A 14,408-nucleotide genomic window follows, 5' to 3' on the forward strand; every position below is an offset into this window, starting at 1 on the left:
GGGGGGGGGGGGGCCATGGGGGGAAGGGACGAGCGGCCAGTCCAGGTGCTTGGGGGCGAAATCCTGCTGCCTTTCCAGCCCCTGCCATGGCAGAGCAATAAACCCTCGCTGAACCTTTTGCATCCGTTGGCTTTTATTACCACCAGCCCCAGGAGCGAGTGAATTTTCCAGCCTTGAGAGCCACCGTGAGCTGCTTGGTTTGCCTCATGCCCTTTGCAACGGTCCAGCCCGGCCAAGGCGTATAGCAGCTGATAAATCCCTGCGGAAGGGGCTGCGAGAGGCAAGGAGCCTTCTGTGGAAAAGGGAGGGCAAGCCAGCACCACAGTCCCCTTGCCCAGGAAGCAAGCACGGACCCAGCCATCGCGTAGTTACCCAGTCCCTTTCTGTCAGTGGAAAAGCTGCCGTAAGATGCTCCACGTGCCACACGTGGCTCTTTCTCCCCTTGTGTTTGTATAGCTGTGTGTGGGGCTCACCTTTGGGCTGATGGGCTCCAACTCGGCTCAAGCGGTGTGTTGGGTACCAGGGGTGCGCTTACTAGGTTTGCAGCACAGCCTTGCAAACGGTTGTACGAGCGCAGCTGGGGATGGAAAGGGTTGGGAAGTACTTAGGTTGGTTTCTTTATAGAATAAAACGTGTTGTGTGGCTGTGATATTCTGTAACTCCTGGTTTGGCCCGGGCACAGACGTTCCATCTTGGAGCCTACCTTCTAGGCATCGTTTTTCTGAGGGAGGAGCACTTTGGCCACAGAGGACGTGGGGCTGCTGTGGGGCTGAGCTCTGTATTGTTCTCACACACCTCTCCTGGACAGGTTGGGTTACGCTGTGTAGTCAGCAGTGTGCACAGCAGCTGGAAGAGGAGTGTTGGAGATTAAAGTGCCCATGCCCCTGTGGTGAGACTTTTGAAATCCCTTCTTTTGAAGCTCTTCTGTATTTTATAAAATATTTCACTGTTTGCTGGGGCAGGGAGACAGACAGGAAGGGTGACGTCTCCTTAGCTGCTGGGGCATTCAAAGGGATAAGGGAGAACCTGATCTTGTTTCATCTCCCAATGTGCTGGCTTCTATGGAGGGACTAAAGTGTTCTCACACAAGGTAAACTATTAGGAGATAACTGGATGTTTGGACCACTTGAAACTGAACTGTTTCCCATCCAGGCTGGGCAGAATGACCACTTGAAAATAAAGTGCTTTCCGGCCATGTTTGCTTAGGGACCTTTTTAGTTTTCTTTATGGCTGTATGAATTCTGTGGTGCTGGCTGTGCAGCAGTCCTGTTTCCTTGATGGGAGCATCCCCCAAGTGTTCCAGCCATGGATCTGAACCCACCTGGAGCTGAGCCATGCCTGGAAACCAGGTCTCCCACCTTGCTAGTGCTCTAGCTGGGAAAGTGGTGGATCTCACTGCTGGCTGGGCTGGGAGAGAAGAAAGCTCTTCCTACACGCAAATGCAGAGCTTAAGTGCCAAAGAGTGGGAAGTGGGTGGGGTACCAGCTGCTCTTCAGTTTTGGTGGTCGAGGGGATGCCGAAGTCTGCCTGAGACTGGACACGTGAGCTCTGCAGCATTTTTTTCTTGTGAACAGAGGGGTGTCTGTGCCTCATGCTGGCTAGTGTTGTTCACTGCCCGCTGAAGGAGTTGTATCCTTGGGCCACTATCTCAGCACTTTGAATTTCCCCCCACCCCCCCAGCTTAACCAGAACAGCATTCTCTGTGGCTATGCCTTAGTCTTCATCAATGTAACCACCTATTCCCTTATGCAAAGGGAGCTGGGGGCATGGGGGGGTGTGAGAAGACCATCCTGATGCTCTAATACAGTTGAGGGCCTGTGCAGGCTTAAGACCAAGTGTTTTAGTCCTACCTTCTCTTGTGATCAAATGGTGAGCCAGGGAGTCATCGCTGAGCTTACCAGTACCACGCATTGAGTGGGAACAGCAGCATACCCGTGCCGAAAGCCACGGCACAGGGTAACGGCTCCATCAAGGCAGTGAGGTCGGAGGCTTCTGCAAGGGCATAACTCTGGGCTGGGGCAAAGTTCACTTGTCTCTCGGCTTGGCTTTGGGATGACAGCTCATAGACAGAGGTCAGCCAAACTATGTGACCCTCTGGCAGAGGTTTTGGGCACCCCTCCCATGAGAAAGGCCACATTTTAATGCGTAGGATGTTTGGCCAGGTCATAAGATGGGACAGGCCTCATTTATTTATAGAAAATGTCTAGAATTGTACCTTTCTATGCAAAGCAGTTATCAAATGCCCTGGTGTCACAACTGCAGTGGGTCACGCAACACTGGCATTTGTTTAATGCCTGCCAGCCATCTTCACCCCTTCGCAGCATCAAAACAAAACGTACAGTAGCTGAGGGGTTAGTGCATCCTCTGGCAATTACTCCTCTCGTTCGTCGCCTTCCCTGAGTGGTGAAACGTGCAGCTTCAGAGCTTGAGGTTCTGCGCAATCCAGCCCTGGACAGCCGTGACTTTGGTGTAGACACCAGGGAAGTATGGCCTGGCACAGCCATAGCCCCAGCTTGTGATTCCTGCTAGAAACCACTTCCCTGAGGGTTCTTTACATGCCAGGGGCCCACCTGCATCGCCCTGCAGAGAGAGGAAAAGGGTCCTGTATCAAGGCACAAAGGCAGCCCAGCCCCCCCCCAAGCCGTAAGATGTTCTTCCTCTCTGGGACATAGGAGCATTTGCTGTCCCATTCGCAGCCTCCCCCAGAGCCTGCTTCCATGCTGGAGGACTGCTCCGTGATGTGCTTGCGTGCACAGAGGTTGGGGTTCTGGAACAGGGAAGAGGTGTTGGGAGGCACAACAGGGTTATGACACGGGCGTATCCCTGTGGTCTCTTGCTTGGCATTGCCCCCTGCATGTTTCCCTGACCTGCCACAGGTTGGTGGTGGGGCAAGCAGAAGAGGGTGTATGCAGGATGGACATGGACAATGGCATCAGCCAGTGAAGGTGGATGGACAGAGAGCTGAGTAAGGGGAGGCAGGACAAGGCCCTCCTGGGAGAACATGGCCCGGGGACTTGGCACAAGTTTGCTCTGTCCCAGCCGCAGCACTTGCTGCTCTTGCACTCACTGAACAACTGTCGACGGTGCCCTGTGGGAAACCGGCACACACCATCCTGCTGCTGATCTGGACAGGGTAGAACTTTTTGCAGGCCTGCTCTCCAATCATGTTCACTGCTGCTTTTTGCAGATGCTTGGACATGAGACCTGAGGAGAGACGTATCGCTGTTAGCTTGACGCAGAGCATGTGAGCAGCAGCAGGCGTAGGAGCCGGAGCTCTGTGGCCTCGCTTGCTTGCCAAAGAGAGGGACCAGCCCTGGGAAGGTGAACCAGGCCTGGTTCCTCCCCGGTAGGGCAAGCACGGTCTCTTTGGTACGTAATTTGTCAGGCGGCTCGGGTGACCGGATAGAAATGGTATCAGGGTGGCCCTTGTACTGCAGGAGCGCAGCTGGAGCAGCTGCCACAGGGATGGGGAGCACAGTGGCTGAGGCTTAGAAAGTTTGGGAAGGCCACAAGAGGGCAGAGGTGTAACCAAACGGAGGAGTACAGAGTATGGCAGCTGGGGAGGAGATTGTGGCAACACCAGGCCATGCCCAGGTTGGCGTCCCCCACAGGGTCCAGCCTGGCACCAGGAGTGCTGGGGGCAGTGGAGTGGGAACTGTAGATGTTTGGGCTTGCAGGGTGGGCGGCACTTAGCTTGGCCATCATGGACATGAGGGAGCCCTCAGCCAGTACCTCCTTCCTTTGTGGAGCCCCAGCCTGTGATGAAGCATCTGGCTCCTTCGTGGAAGACGTGTGAATTATCTGGGAGACAGATGGGTCTGATGGTGTTGCTGAACTTGACGGGCGTGTTCAGCTCCAGCAGTGCCACATCATAGTCCAGGCTGTAGACGTTGTAAAAAGGATGCTTGTAGATACGGAATATTTTCTCCATTTTGCCATCGATGCCACTCAGGAAGGGTGTTCCTAGAAAGGCCACCCACATTTTGGGGTCACTGTAACTGCAGAAAGACAGCAAACCTGGCTGTTAGAAGCATGGCCTAACAAGGAGGGACGTTCCTCCACTTGTGGGGCTGGGATGTGCTACGGCCACAACTTGTGAGGCCAGGACCCCTGTCTCCATCACACGGGACATGCCCAGGCTTTGCTCCACTCATTCCTCTTCACGCTTACCTGTAGGGGCACATCTGTGGTAGGGAGTGTGTGCTTCCAGTGGGGCACAGCATCCCAGCTATGGTGCTGGACTGCCAGGAAGGGGAAGGGCAGGTGGGCTGACAGGAGTGAGGCCAAGAGCCAGCTGGCTTCACTAGCCCATCTCAGACTTACATATCAAAGCAGTGAGCTGCAGAGAGCAGCCACCGGTCGGCAATGAGGACAGCCCCGCACTTGTGCTCCTTACGCCGAAGCCAGAGACTGACTTGCCAGGGCCATTCTCCTCGAGCTGCAGTGCTGCCACCCACAATCTTGCTGAAGGCCAGAGCAGTTGTTAAGCCACAGTCTGGGACAGAAGAAGAGGCACCGTGGTTTTAAGCAACCGTAAGTGAAAGGGAGATATCTGCCCTCCTTCCATAGCCCGCGCCACGGGGCAGCCTTGTGGGGAGACGTACGCAGGGCGGTAGGACGTGATGGATTTCATTCACCCGGCTGAGGCAAGGCCTGGCAGACATGGTATGGTTTGGGAACTTTTACTTGTTATCAGAGATCACACCTCCCAGGGATGTGGTGCATGAGGAGGGGACGTTTGGATGGACTGGCTGAGCTGGCACACAGCAAGGAATGTATAGTCCAAGGAGCAGTCCCAGGGATAAGACATCTTCTGGGCTGCCATGTTGCGCAGAGCTGTCTTGCCAGCTTGTACTAGCAGACCGACTGGCCAGAAGGCCTGCGTGCTGGGAAATGGGTTCTAATGCATAGGAGGAGAGGCCACATTGCCTGGCAGAAAATTGGGACCAGCTCATCCAAGTGTATCTTGTTATTAGGCTCTGGCAGACCAAGCAGGACCTGGACCACAAGGGGCTGGTCCAAGCCCCCAGTGTACAACGTGGGGCCCAAGACGGCCCACGTGAAGTTGGTGGGTTGCACTGGGGGGTTGGGTAATGTAGAATAAGGCTGGGCAGCAGTCACAGGCTGCAAAGCTGTACTCACCGCAGTTGCGCTCATCGAAGCCGTTGCTGCAGTCAACAATGCCATCGCATTCAGGATTTTCTTTTCCAATACAGACCTTGCTGGAACACTTGAAGGTGTGGCTGGTACAAGGCACCACTGGAAGGCAACAACCCATGGTCTGCTCAGTACCCTCTGTGATGGGGCTGGAGGTCTCATACAAACATGTCAATAAATCTGTCATCAATTTTACCTGGAGTTTGGGTGGGTCTGGCAGGTTCAGTGGTTTTCAGAGCTGTGGAGTTTTCTTTCATAGTCGTAGTCATCTTCATCCCCAGAGTGGTTCTGTTGGTTGGACTTGCAGGTGGTGTGCTGGGCTGGTGGGTGGGGATGGCTGCAGTAGACGTTCCAGTGATTGCTGAACTGGAAGGGGCGCCTGTGCCAGGACTGGACAACTGTGAGATGGTATCCAGGATCCAGTCTTTGAGTTTGGTAATTCTGGAGTACACACCAGGTTTCGTAGCCTGGGCACAACCAATTCCCCAGCTCACGATGCCAGCCAGATAAAACACTCCCGGGGTCACCTCACAGGCCAAGGGTCCTCCTGAATCTCCCTGAGGAAGAACAAGGCAATGGCTGCTCAGCTCAATCTCCCCAAGACAGGTCTACATGGAGCTGCCCCTTGGCCGCACTGTGAGGACTCAGCTAGCCCCAAATTCTTCTTTCTCCAGCCCCACGGGGCTGTCTGCTGCCATGCAGTGTGTGCGCAAGACATGAGTGTGCAGAGGCTGAAACTAGGGCCAGTGGCTCAGTCTGGCTGCATGGATACAAGTGACATTTGTCATGGAAGTTAAAAGCTCCTGGCAGCACCTTTCCACAAGTCAAGGACAGCCACCACCAGCTACTGCCATCTCGCTGCCATGAGAGGAGACCTGCAGCACTCAGGACTCTGGTCTGGCCAGACAGAGCAGTGGGCTGTTGGTTTAAGTCATGCTTAACTTGATGGAACTTTATTTACTTTTCTAAAGCTCCCAGGCAGTGGGCTGGGGTTTTTGAGCATCATGTGGATTACAGCCTGGCCACAGCAGCTCGGGCAGTGGGCTGGGGTTTTTGAGCCAAGGTACATCATGTGGATTACAGCCTGGCCACAGCAGCTCAGTAAGAACTTCCCAAGGATGTGCTGAGGTTTGTGAATTAGCCCAGCTTTATGGAACAATCCACAGAGAAGTAGAGAAACCCTCGTCTCTTACCTGGCATGAGTCTATCTTCCCCTCCAGGAAGCCAGCACAGATCATTCGGTCAGTGAGGGAGAAGTTGTAGAGGAAGTTGCAGGTGTTCTGGTCTATGATACCCACAGACGCTTTCTGCAGGATCTCGGGCTTGGTGACTGCATGAAAACCATGGGATTAGTGAGTGCAGCAGAGGAGAGTGGGAGCTTTTAGACCAACACAGATTTCAGGAAACCAGGCTTTAATCCCATATGGGAGTTGAGTCCTATATGAGCTCCTCTCTCAGCAGCCCTGAAGCTCCTGGCGCACCCCAGGGTGCAGTTTCATACCCGTGCAAAGGCCACTGCACCCAGGCAGGCAGTTCCTGTTGTTTTGACAGCCGGTGGGCTCCCCATCAACTGTCAGAGGGACAGTGGGGCTTCTTTGGTAGCACACGTACCGCCCTCAGGCCTTCTCTCTACAACGAGATCTTTGCTTTTTCTAATTGCTTGGAACATCTTTGTGACTGAGCATGTTGCTGAGGTCATGCTGTCCTGCCAGAGCTACAGCGGGCTGCTGAGGCAGAGCCCTGCTCTTGCTGAACATGGGAGAACTACTGAGGGGAGCCCAGCAGGTTTCTCCTAGTTCCCACCAAGCTGCTCTCTCCATTCTCTTGTTTGCTGGTAGCTCCTAAATAACTGTGATTTAAGCTAGTGCCCTTATTCTTGCATTTCTGTCAGTTCCTGACTGTCCCCATTACTGTCCCCTGCCCTGTATGCTCCCAGGACTGTCTGGGTCGCAGTGGCCGCAGGCTTTGCTGCCAACTGTGTCACCGCTCCAGAGCAAATCAACGGGTAATGCATCACTGCTTACCGTTCCCTTCTTGGAGGTTACCCCACCCAGAAATGATGCATTTCTTCCCAACAGGAAACTTCTGTGTAGCATGTGGGAGACAGATAGGTTGGATGTATTTGTTGAAGACAAGAGGTCTTCCCAGCTCAAGTACAGCCACATCAAAGTCCAGAGTAATAGGGCTGAAGAGGGGGTGCTGGATCACTCTTGTTATGTTGACTTTCACTGCGTTCCCGTCTGTTCCATTTAGTGATGTTGTTCCCACGTAGGCTTCAATCTCTTCTGGATTTGTCCTGCAAATGAATAATCCTAAACATGCACACTCACACACGTATCCCTAGCATGAATTCTGGAATTTAAACTGCAGGCAGCTTTACATGATCAGTGTTGGAAACATTACTGTACCAAAGCAGAGCCCAGCACACAGAAGAGCAGCCCTGCTAAGTCAGGCCCAAAGAACTGTTTCCAGCAGTGCCACAAGTTGGACATCTCCTGAAGAGCAGGTAAGCATGTGGTAATCCCCACCTCCAGAAATCTGTGATTTCAGGAATGTTCTGGCACACGGATGGTGTCTCTATTCTTGGTCTTAATGGATCTTTGGGTTTTATTTGGATTTTTCTAGAGTTGTGGTTTATTCCTTTTTTTTTTTTTTTTTAAACCCCATGTGAATATTAAACATTCAGTTTAGTGACATTTATGAAGAACTGCTTCCTTCTGCTTGTTTTCCACCTGCTCTTGGTGGTTATTTGATAGTGAGAAGGCATTCCCTACTCACTTTGTGCCCTTCATAACTATATCATCCCCATCACACACTCCCTTCCCACCCAGTTGTCTCTTTTCCCAAGTCTAGCCTGATCTGGTTTGTCGTGCTTGCTATGGATGCAGTTCCACACCCAGCTCATCCCTGTGCCTTGTCCTAGCCTTTTTACAGAATGTCATTCTAGCACCGCACACAATGTTTGAGATGTTGGTATGCAGTGGATGACCAGCAACGTACTGGCAATCTCCGTTGTTTTTCTAATACTGGATTTCACTTGCTCTTTAATTGCCACTGCCCACAGAACCACTGTTCTCATGGCAATATCCGCAGTACTTCTGACCGCTTTTTCTGAACGGTAAAAGCTGATGGAGACCCACACAATCACAGAATTGTTGAGGTAGGAAAAGCCCTTTAAGCTCCCCCAGCCCAACCGTTCCCCTAACCCTGCCATCCCACCCCCAAACCCTGGCCCTAAGCAACTAAACCATGTCCATCATCAGCTGCAGACAGGTAGCACTACTTTTTTGCTCTATGTGCCTCACTTTGCACTTGCCTACCTTGCATTTCACTTGCTGCTTTATTCCCCAGCTATTTAATGCATAAGGTTGTCTTGAAACTCTTCCTAGTTAGTCACCCACCTTTTCTGCCTTCAGGAATTTTTATTCTTGACACACATTATCCTCTTGCGACTCATTCTTTAGCTAGGTTATTTATAAATCTGGGCCAGAGCTCTTGCTGTTTAACAGAACTATGCAGGACTGAACTGACCACAGCTGACCACATGTCTCTATTTCCTATATTGCAGACAATTTTTAAAGTTAAATTTCTTGAAGAAACTCTCTTGTGGCACCTGTCCTTTTCCACCCCTATTAGATGTGTTGTCCTTGCTCCCTGCTCTGGCTGCTTTAACCTTTCCCTGCCTCATCCCAGCCTCCCCACAACCCCCCTTTTGCTATGAAAACAAAAATTAATGTCCGATGTGGGTTCTTGTTTTTCCCCAGTGCCACAGCTGTGGGTCTGGCTGTGTGGCCGCCCAGAGCTGCGCAGCTCTGCGCCAGTGGGCAGCGGGCCCCAGCAGGGGTGGACTCTTACTCATTGAAGCAGTGAGCTGCCGACAGCAGCCAGCGGTCCCCGATCACGGTGGCTCCACAGAAATGGCTCGAGTCTTCTTTCAGGCTGACTTGCCAGGGGATCTCTCCTCTGGAAGCATCTGTTCCTCCCACGATCTTGCTGGGTTTAGAGAACCCAGGTCGTCCTCCACACTCTGAACAAAAGCCAAAGCCACTTGTGAGCAGTCCTAGTAGAAGACAAGCGAGCAAGACTTCTCTCTCTCTAACCAGTAAATCTGAGCAGGGACAGGTCAGGGCTGAAGTGTGAGGCATCTGCCCAAGCCCTGCCTGCTGATGGTGGCAGTCCCCAATGGTGGCCGTGCACAGCCATAGATGGGCTTTCACCCTAACTGCTGTTCTGCATCTTGCTCTTGGCAAGTCCTTAATCCTGTGCCTTTTTCGAAGGCAGGGTAACCAGCAGCTCTGTCCCTCTTAGCCTCACCATTCCAGCTAAAAAGTTAATCCTAAATTTAGAAAAAATACCCTACATCTGTATCTCCCTGCAGAGCTGCTGGGAGGGAGGGCTCCTTGGAGCTGACAGGTCATCCTATGGACACCTGCCCTCCTTCCCTTCAGGGAGAAGATGCATGGCTGCTGTGAAGCTGCTGCCATCAACTCTGAACTGCTGGGAGACCCTTAGGTGGCAAAAAAAAGAGAGTGGTCAGCAGGTTAAACAGCAGCAGACGCTGCTGTGTCTTAGTACCCTGTCGGGGGCCTGCTGGAGCAAACCAATTACACAGACAAAATTACCCATTCAGTTGCGCAAGCAAAGGAGCCCATGAAACTCATCTGCATGGGTACCAAGTGACTTTGCCAGGCTGCTCTGGGCTGAGCCGGGGCAGCCAGAGAGCGTTACGTGTGCCTTGGCCCTTAGCACTTAGGCAAGGGCTGTGTGGGTCACCCTACTGAAAGTCATTTCAGCTCAGCAGAAGAACAAACCTGGCACTGGGACCTGTACCAGCCACTCCTGCTGAGCTGCACCCACCCTGTGGGTGCTCGTACCTTGTGGTCCCGACGCAGTCACTGGCTTGCTGGCCGCTGGGGGTGCTGAAGTGGTGGGGATTGGGCCGGTGGTGGTGCTGAGCTCTTCAGAGCTGACCATGTTACTGTTAGTACTGGAGTGTATTGGTGGGACGGGACGGGCTATGGAGGGGGGAAATGCAGAAATAGCATCCAAGATCCAGTCTCTGAGTTTGGTAACGCGTGTGTAAACCCCAGGCCGCCTGGCTTCAGCACATCCAATTCCCCAACTCACGATTCCTGCCAGGAAAAACTTGCCAGATGGCTCTTCGCAAACCAGGGGCCCACCGGAGTCACCCTGCAAGAGAAGCCAGATGGTGAGCTCTCCCTGGGGATGCTCCGAGCTCGCCCTGGAGCCATACCTCTGCTGTCCCTGTGTGTCCAAGCTCACCTCTGCTTATTTGCTCCAGCCTAGTGTCAAGTGAAGCATCTCCTGTGCTGGCCTTTGGGTGCTCCTCTGTGTGGGCACACTGTCCTACTATTAAGCAGTAGCCTCGTGCCCTTGATATGCCAGAAGAGCACAAGGACATCCTCCGTAAAATCTAGCATAAGCATTTCTACTGGTTTAATCATTTGTTGCTGCTCTTAAAGGTTAAGCTGAGCAGCCACTAAACAGCGAGACGATGGGTGTGCATTGAATGACAGGCAACCCCGGGAGACCATGCTAATCTTTGTAGGATGTTTTCTTGATTTGGCTTACGGTTCCCTGGTCAGTTCTCTGGTACTGTGGGGCCATATGAGTGTCACTGACATGGTGTTTGGGAAGCTGGCAGGGCCTTCTGGGGGCTGGACTGCTCTAGGTGAATAATGAATAACCAGATGGGTCACGTTCATCATCCAACCTCGAATCTTCCATCCTTGGCCCCTTCTCTGGTGTTTGTGCTGCATTTGGTGCAGAAATATGAAGCGCTACCACCAGAGCAGTGCAGTTTTGCTCAGCTGGTGGCTGTGGGTATGAAGGGTCCTGCCGAACCACAGGGACAGCCGTGGAAATCACAGTCCTCCTCTCCCCACACAGTCCTCCTCTCCCCACACATTGGGAAAGGTAGGATTTTCTCCAGCTGACCACTTGCAATTCCAGACTGGATAAAGGCTAACTAGGGAAAACACCAAATCGATCACCAAAAACTATCGTATATGTTTTAGTTCCCACTCCTGCCCTTTGCCATCTGGATTTTGATCTGGGGACCTGCCAGGTGCATTGGTAGCACCAGCCCTAACTACAGGAAGTAGAGAGAAATAGTTAAATAGCCAAAAGAGCCCCTCAAACAGCACTGCCCTGCTCTGAGCACGAGAGAACAGATCCTTATTTTTCTCTTCTGAAGTCCCTGATCCATTGTGCTTAGGTTCAAGGCATGGCCTCAAGCCCTGGGGTGAACTGAGACCATGGTGTCAGAATCTGCTTCTTCAAGTGCTGCTTGGTGCATACTGGAAGGGAAAGGACTCATGCGGGGAGGTGCGCTGGCTTCCCAGGGCAAAGCTTACCTGGCAGGAGTCGATTTTCCCCTCCAGATAGCCAGCACACATCATCCTGTCTGTGAGGACGTGGCTGTAGAGGCTGGAGCACAGCGTCTGGTCCAGCAGCTCCACTGTTGCTTTCTGCAGGAACTCGGGTTTCACCACTAAATGAGAAAGACAGGACCATGAGCTCATGGCAGGGAGCACAGGACCAGCTCCCTGGGTTACAGCCCAGGAGCACAGTCTGAGTTCCCTTCCCTGGTGCCTCCTGCACCGCCCACACCCCACCATGCCTCCTCTGCTGCCTGCCACGCTTTGCTTACAGAAATCCTCCTTGAGGTAGCCCCAGCCGGAGATGAGGCACTTCTTGCTGGTGGGAAAGTGATGCCCAGCGTCCGGCAAGCACACGGGCTGGATGTACTTGGTGAAGGTCACCGGTCTCTTCAGCTCCAGCACAGCCACGTCGTAGTCAGCCGTGTCGGTGTTGTAGGAGGGGTGCAGGATGATCCGTGCGATGCCCATTTTCACTGCGCCGCTGTCTGAGCCTCTGAGGGAGGTGGTCCCTGTGTAAGCTGCCCACATGGCTGGGTCCTGAAACCTGGAAGAGAGAGAGCCAGGACCGTGAGCCTGCAGCCAGAGCATCGCCCTGCAAACCAGAGCTGCTTGGTGCGGGTGGTGCTGCCTCCTGCCCCTCCTGCCACCCGCTCTGGGACAGGAGCTCCCCGGGGCTCAACCTGGTAGGGGAAGGAAACCAGGCGTGATGGGGCAGTGGGGTAGGGTAGAGCTTACTCAGTAAAGCAGTGAGCGGCAGACACCAGCCACTTCTCCGTGAGGATTGCAGCACCACAGAAGTGCTCGTTGTTCTCTCGCAGGCTGACTTGCCATGGGAACTCCCCTCTGGATGCCTCTGAGCCTCCGACTATCCTGGCGGCAGTCTGCATGGCAGGGCGGCTCCCGCAGTCTGAAAGGGAGGAGAGAGCCAGTGCATCAGGATCCTGCCGGCTGCACCCCAGCAAAGCGCTCTCGGGGGCAAGTGGGAAAAGCTGCTTCAGCTTTGTGCGTGCTCCCAGCACATGCTCAAGCAGCAGGACATTGCCAAGGATGTCACAGGACAGGCTTGGAAGGAGCAGGCTTAGAAAAGAGCACTGCAAAGCACCGGCCCATCACAGCATCCTCCCTGAAACTTCTAAAGCAAGAAAATCTGGAGATGAATCTCTTGGCTAGTTGTACAAGGTCAGCCTCTGCCTCATGATCTGCTCCCAGCAGCTTGTGGGCCTGAGGCACCTGCCCAGCATGCTGGCCCACCAGGAAGGTGGGCCTCGTCACGACCCTTTGGGGGACCAAGGTGTTCCCAGGGTACAATTCCCCTCGTCCTGATGCAGACATCTATTGGCCTGACAAGCTGTGCCGTGTCCTTGGCTCTCTTTAGTGCCCAGAAGCCCAGTGCTGTTATAGCTGTCAAGGCCTGAAGCAGCGGGTTGTGGCCCATGCCCCACGTCCAGGAGACCTGCTGCGAGAGACTCACCACAGCCCCTTTCATCAGAAGCATCGGCGCAGTCTTTTTGGCCGTCGCATTCAGGGTTTTCTTTCCGCACGCACTGGGTGTTGAGGCAAGTGAACGTGTCGCCAGGGCAGCTCCCTGGGGACAACAAGGCTTGAGTCACTCCTGTCTTCTGCAGCCCTCCCAGCAACCATCCCCTGGCTTTCCCACGGGCAACCACCCTGGTGGTCTTTTCACTCTGCTCCCTGGCAGTGCCAGCGTCCCTGCGGGATGGAGCTGGGAGCGGAGTTGCAGCTCTTGTTGAGCTTGCAGGGGAAAGGGGTGCAGGGCCCGGCCCTGGACCACCAGGTTATGGACAAGATGGGCACAAACGCCTCTTGTACCTGCAGCCAGGCCACCGGTGAGGAGGGGGCTACAGGTCAGGCTGCAGAGTGCAGCCAAGGGCGCCGGGGCAGATGGCTCCTGCTGCTGCCTGGCTCTTACCTGATTTCAGTCCAGGTCTCGGGGGAGAAACCTCACTGGGACCTGTGATGAAGTGGAAGGAATGGGGGTTAGTGAGGGAGTCCCAGTCAGGGGCACGGGAGCTGCGTGCTCCTGGGGACTGTGCTGCTCCCGGGCCAGGGCTGGCAGAGGCTTTGCTTCATCTTTCCCTCCTGCCTGGCAATCGTCAGCAGTGAGCTCCTGGCCCAGTTCCCTTCCCGGCGCCCTTCCTCAGTTTGCTCCATCACAGGCACCATGCACCGCGGAGGAGCAGCCATCTACAGCCCTGCTGGGGTGATCCCAGGGGCAGGGAAATTCCCAAGCGCCGGGGCAGTGAGCTGCCTCCCAGGAGCAGGCTCCAAGGCTGAAGCTATGCAGGGCTGTTGCCTAAAGCCACAGGGTGCCTGTGTACCCTCCATTTGAGCTGCACAAGGCTCCCAAAGATCCAGGGACCCTGCCCATGGTTGCAGGGAGTTCTGAGGGAGCTGCAGAGGAACCCACACCTTCACATTTTCCAGGAACGTGGGGTTTTTTGTATCTGCTGGACCTGGAGGCCTGCAACTCCACAGTCACTGAAGGGAAGGCGAATGTCTAGTCAGGTGGTTTCAGAGAATAATTCAAATATGAGAAATATCTACCTAAGCAGGAATTATTGGTACAACTCTGAGGACTGCCTGAGGGCTGCTGCACACTTGTAGGTACAGACAAGCCAGCAATTAACCTCCTGAGGATTGATCTCCTGTCCCTCAGGCTGGCTCCAGGTGCTGCAGGAAAAGCCAAAGAAGCTGCAATTTATGCTTTAGGCTCTGTTGTTGCTGTGGGCCTCCAAAGCTGCTCTTGCAGGGCAGAGAGCAGCAGAACAGCAGTAGTCTTGGAGGGGGACCTGGGGACTCCCCACGAACGTCCCCGCTGTTCAGCAG

At 53.9% G+C, this 14,408-nt stretch overlaps 1 protein-coding gene across 1 annotated transcript in view; it reads right to left on the reverse strand.

Annotated features, from left to right (window-relative positions):
• Positions 1 to 2,418: 2,418 nt before the first annotated feature.
• TMPRSS9 (transmembrane serine protease 9) overlaps positions 2,419 to 14,408 on the reverse strand; it is a 15,071-nt gene continuing 3,081 nt past the window's right edge. Inside the window, exons 5-19 of the mRNA XM_009638886.2 lie at positions 13,492 to 13,533; positions 13,033 to 13,146; positions 12,297 to 12,468; positions 11,831 to 12,105; positions 11,535 to 11,671; positions 10,032 to 10,347; positions 9,013 to 9,184; positions 7,182 to 7,453; positions 6,351 to 6,487; positions 5,354 to 5,714; positions 5,143 to 5,259; positions 4,324 to 4,495; positions 3,733 to 3,998; positions 3,068 to 3,204; positions 2,419 to 2,580 (exon numbers count right to left, since the gene is read on the reverse strand). Coding sequence (XP_009637181.1) covers positions 2,419 to 2,580; positions 3,068 to 3,204; positions 3,733 to 3,998; positions 4,324 to 4,495; positions 5,143 to 5,259; positions 5,354 to 5,714; positions 6,351 to 6,487; positions 7,182 to 7,453; positions 9,013 to 9,184; positions 10,032 to 10,347; positions 11,535 to 11,671; positions 11,831 to 12,105; positions 12,297 to 12,468; positions 13,033 to 13,146; positions 13,492 to 13,533 — 2,852 coding nt within the window. The remainder of the gene's footprint in view (positions 2,581 to 3,067; positions 3,205 to 3,732; positions 3,999 to 4,323; positions 4,496 to 5,142; positions 5,260 to 5,353; positions 5,715 to 6,350; positions 6,488 to 7,181; positions 7,454 to 9,012; positions 9,185 to 10,031; positions 10,348 to 11,534; positions 11,672 to 11,830; positions 12,106 to 12,296; positions 12,469 to 13,032; positions 13,147 to 13,491; positions 13,534 to 14,408) is intronic.

Source organism: Egretta garzetta, unplaced genomic scaffold (assembly GCF_000687185.1).
Source record: "Egretta garzetta isolate BGI_Z169 unplaced genomic scaffold, ASM68718v1 scaffold345, whole genome shotgun sequence".
Classification (NCBI taxonomy): domain Eukaryota; kingdom Metazoa; phylum Chordata; class Aves; order Pelecaniformes; family Ardeidae; genus Egretta; species Egretta garzetta.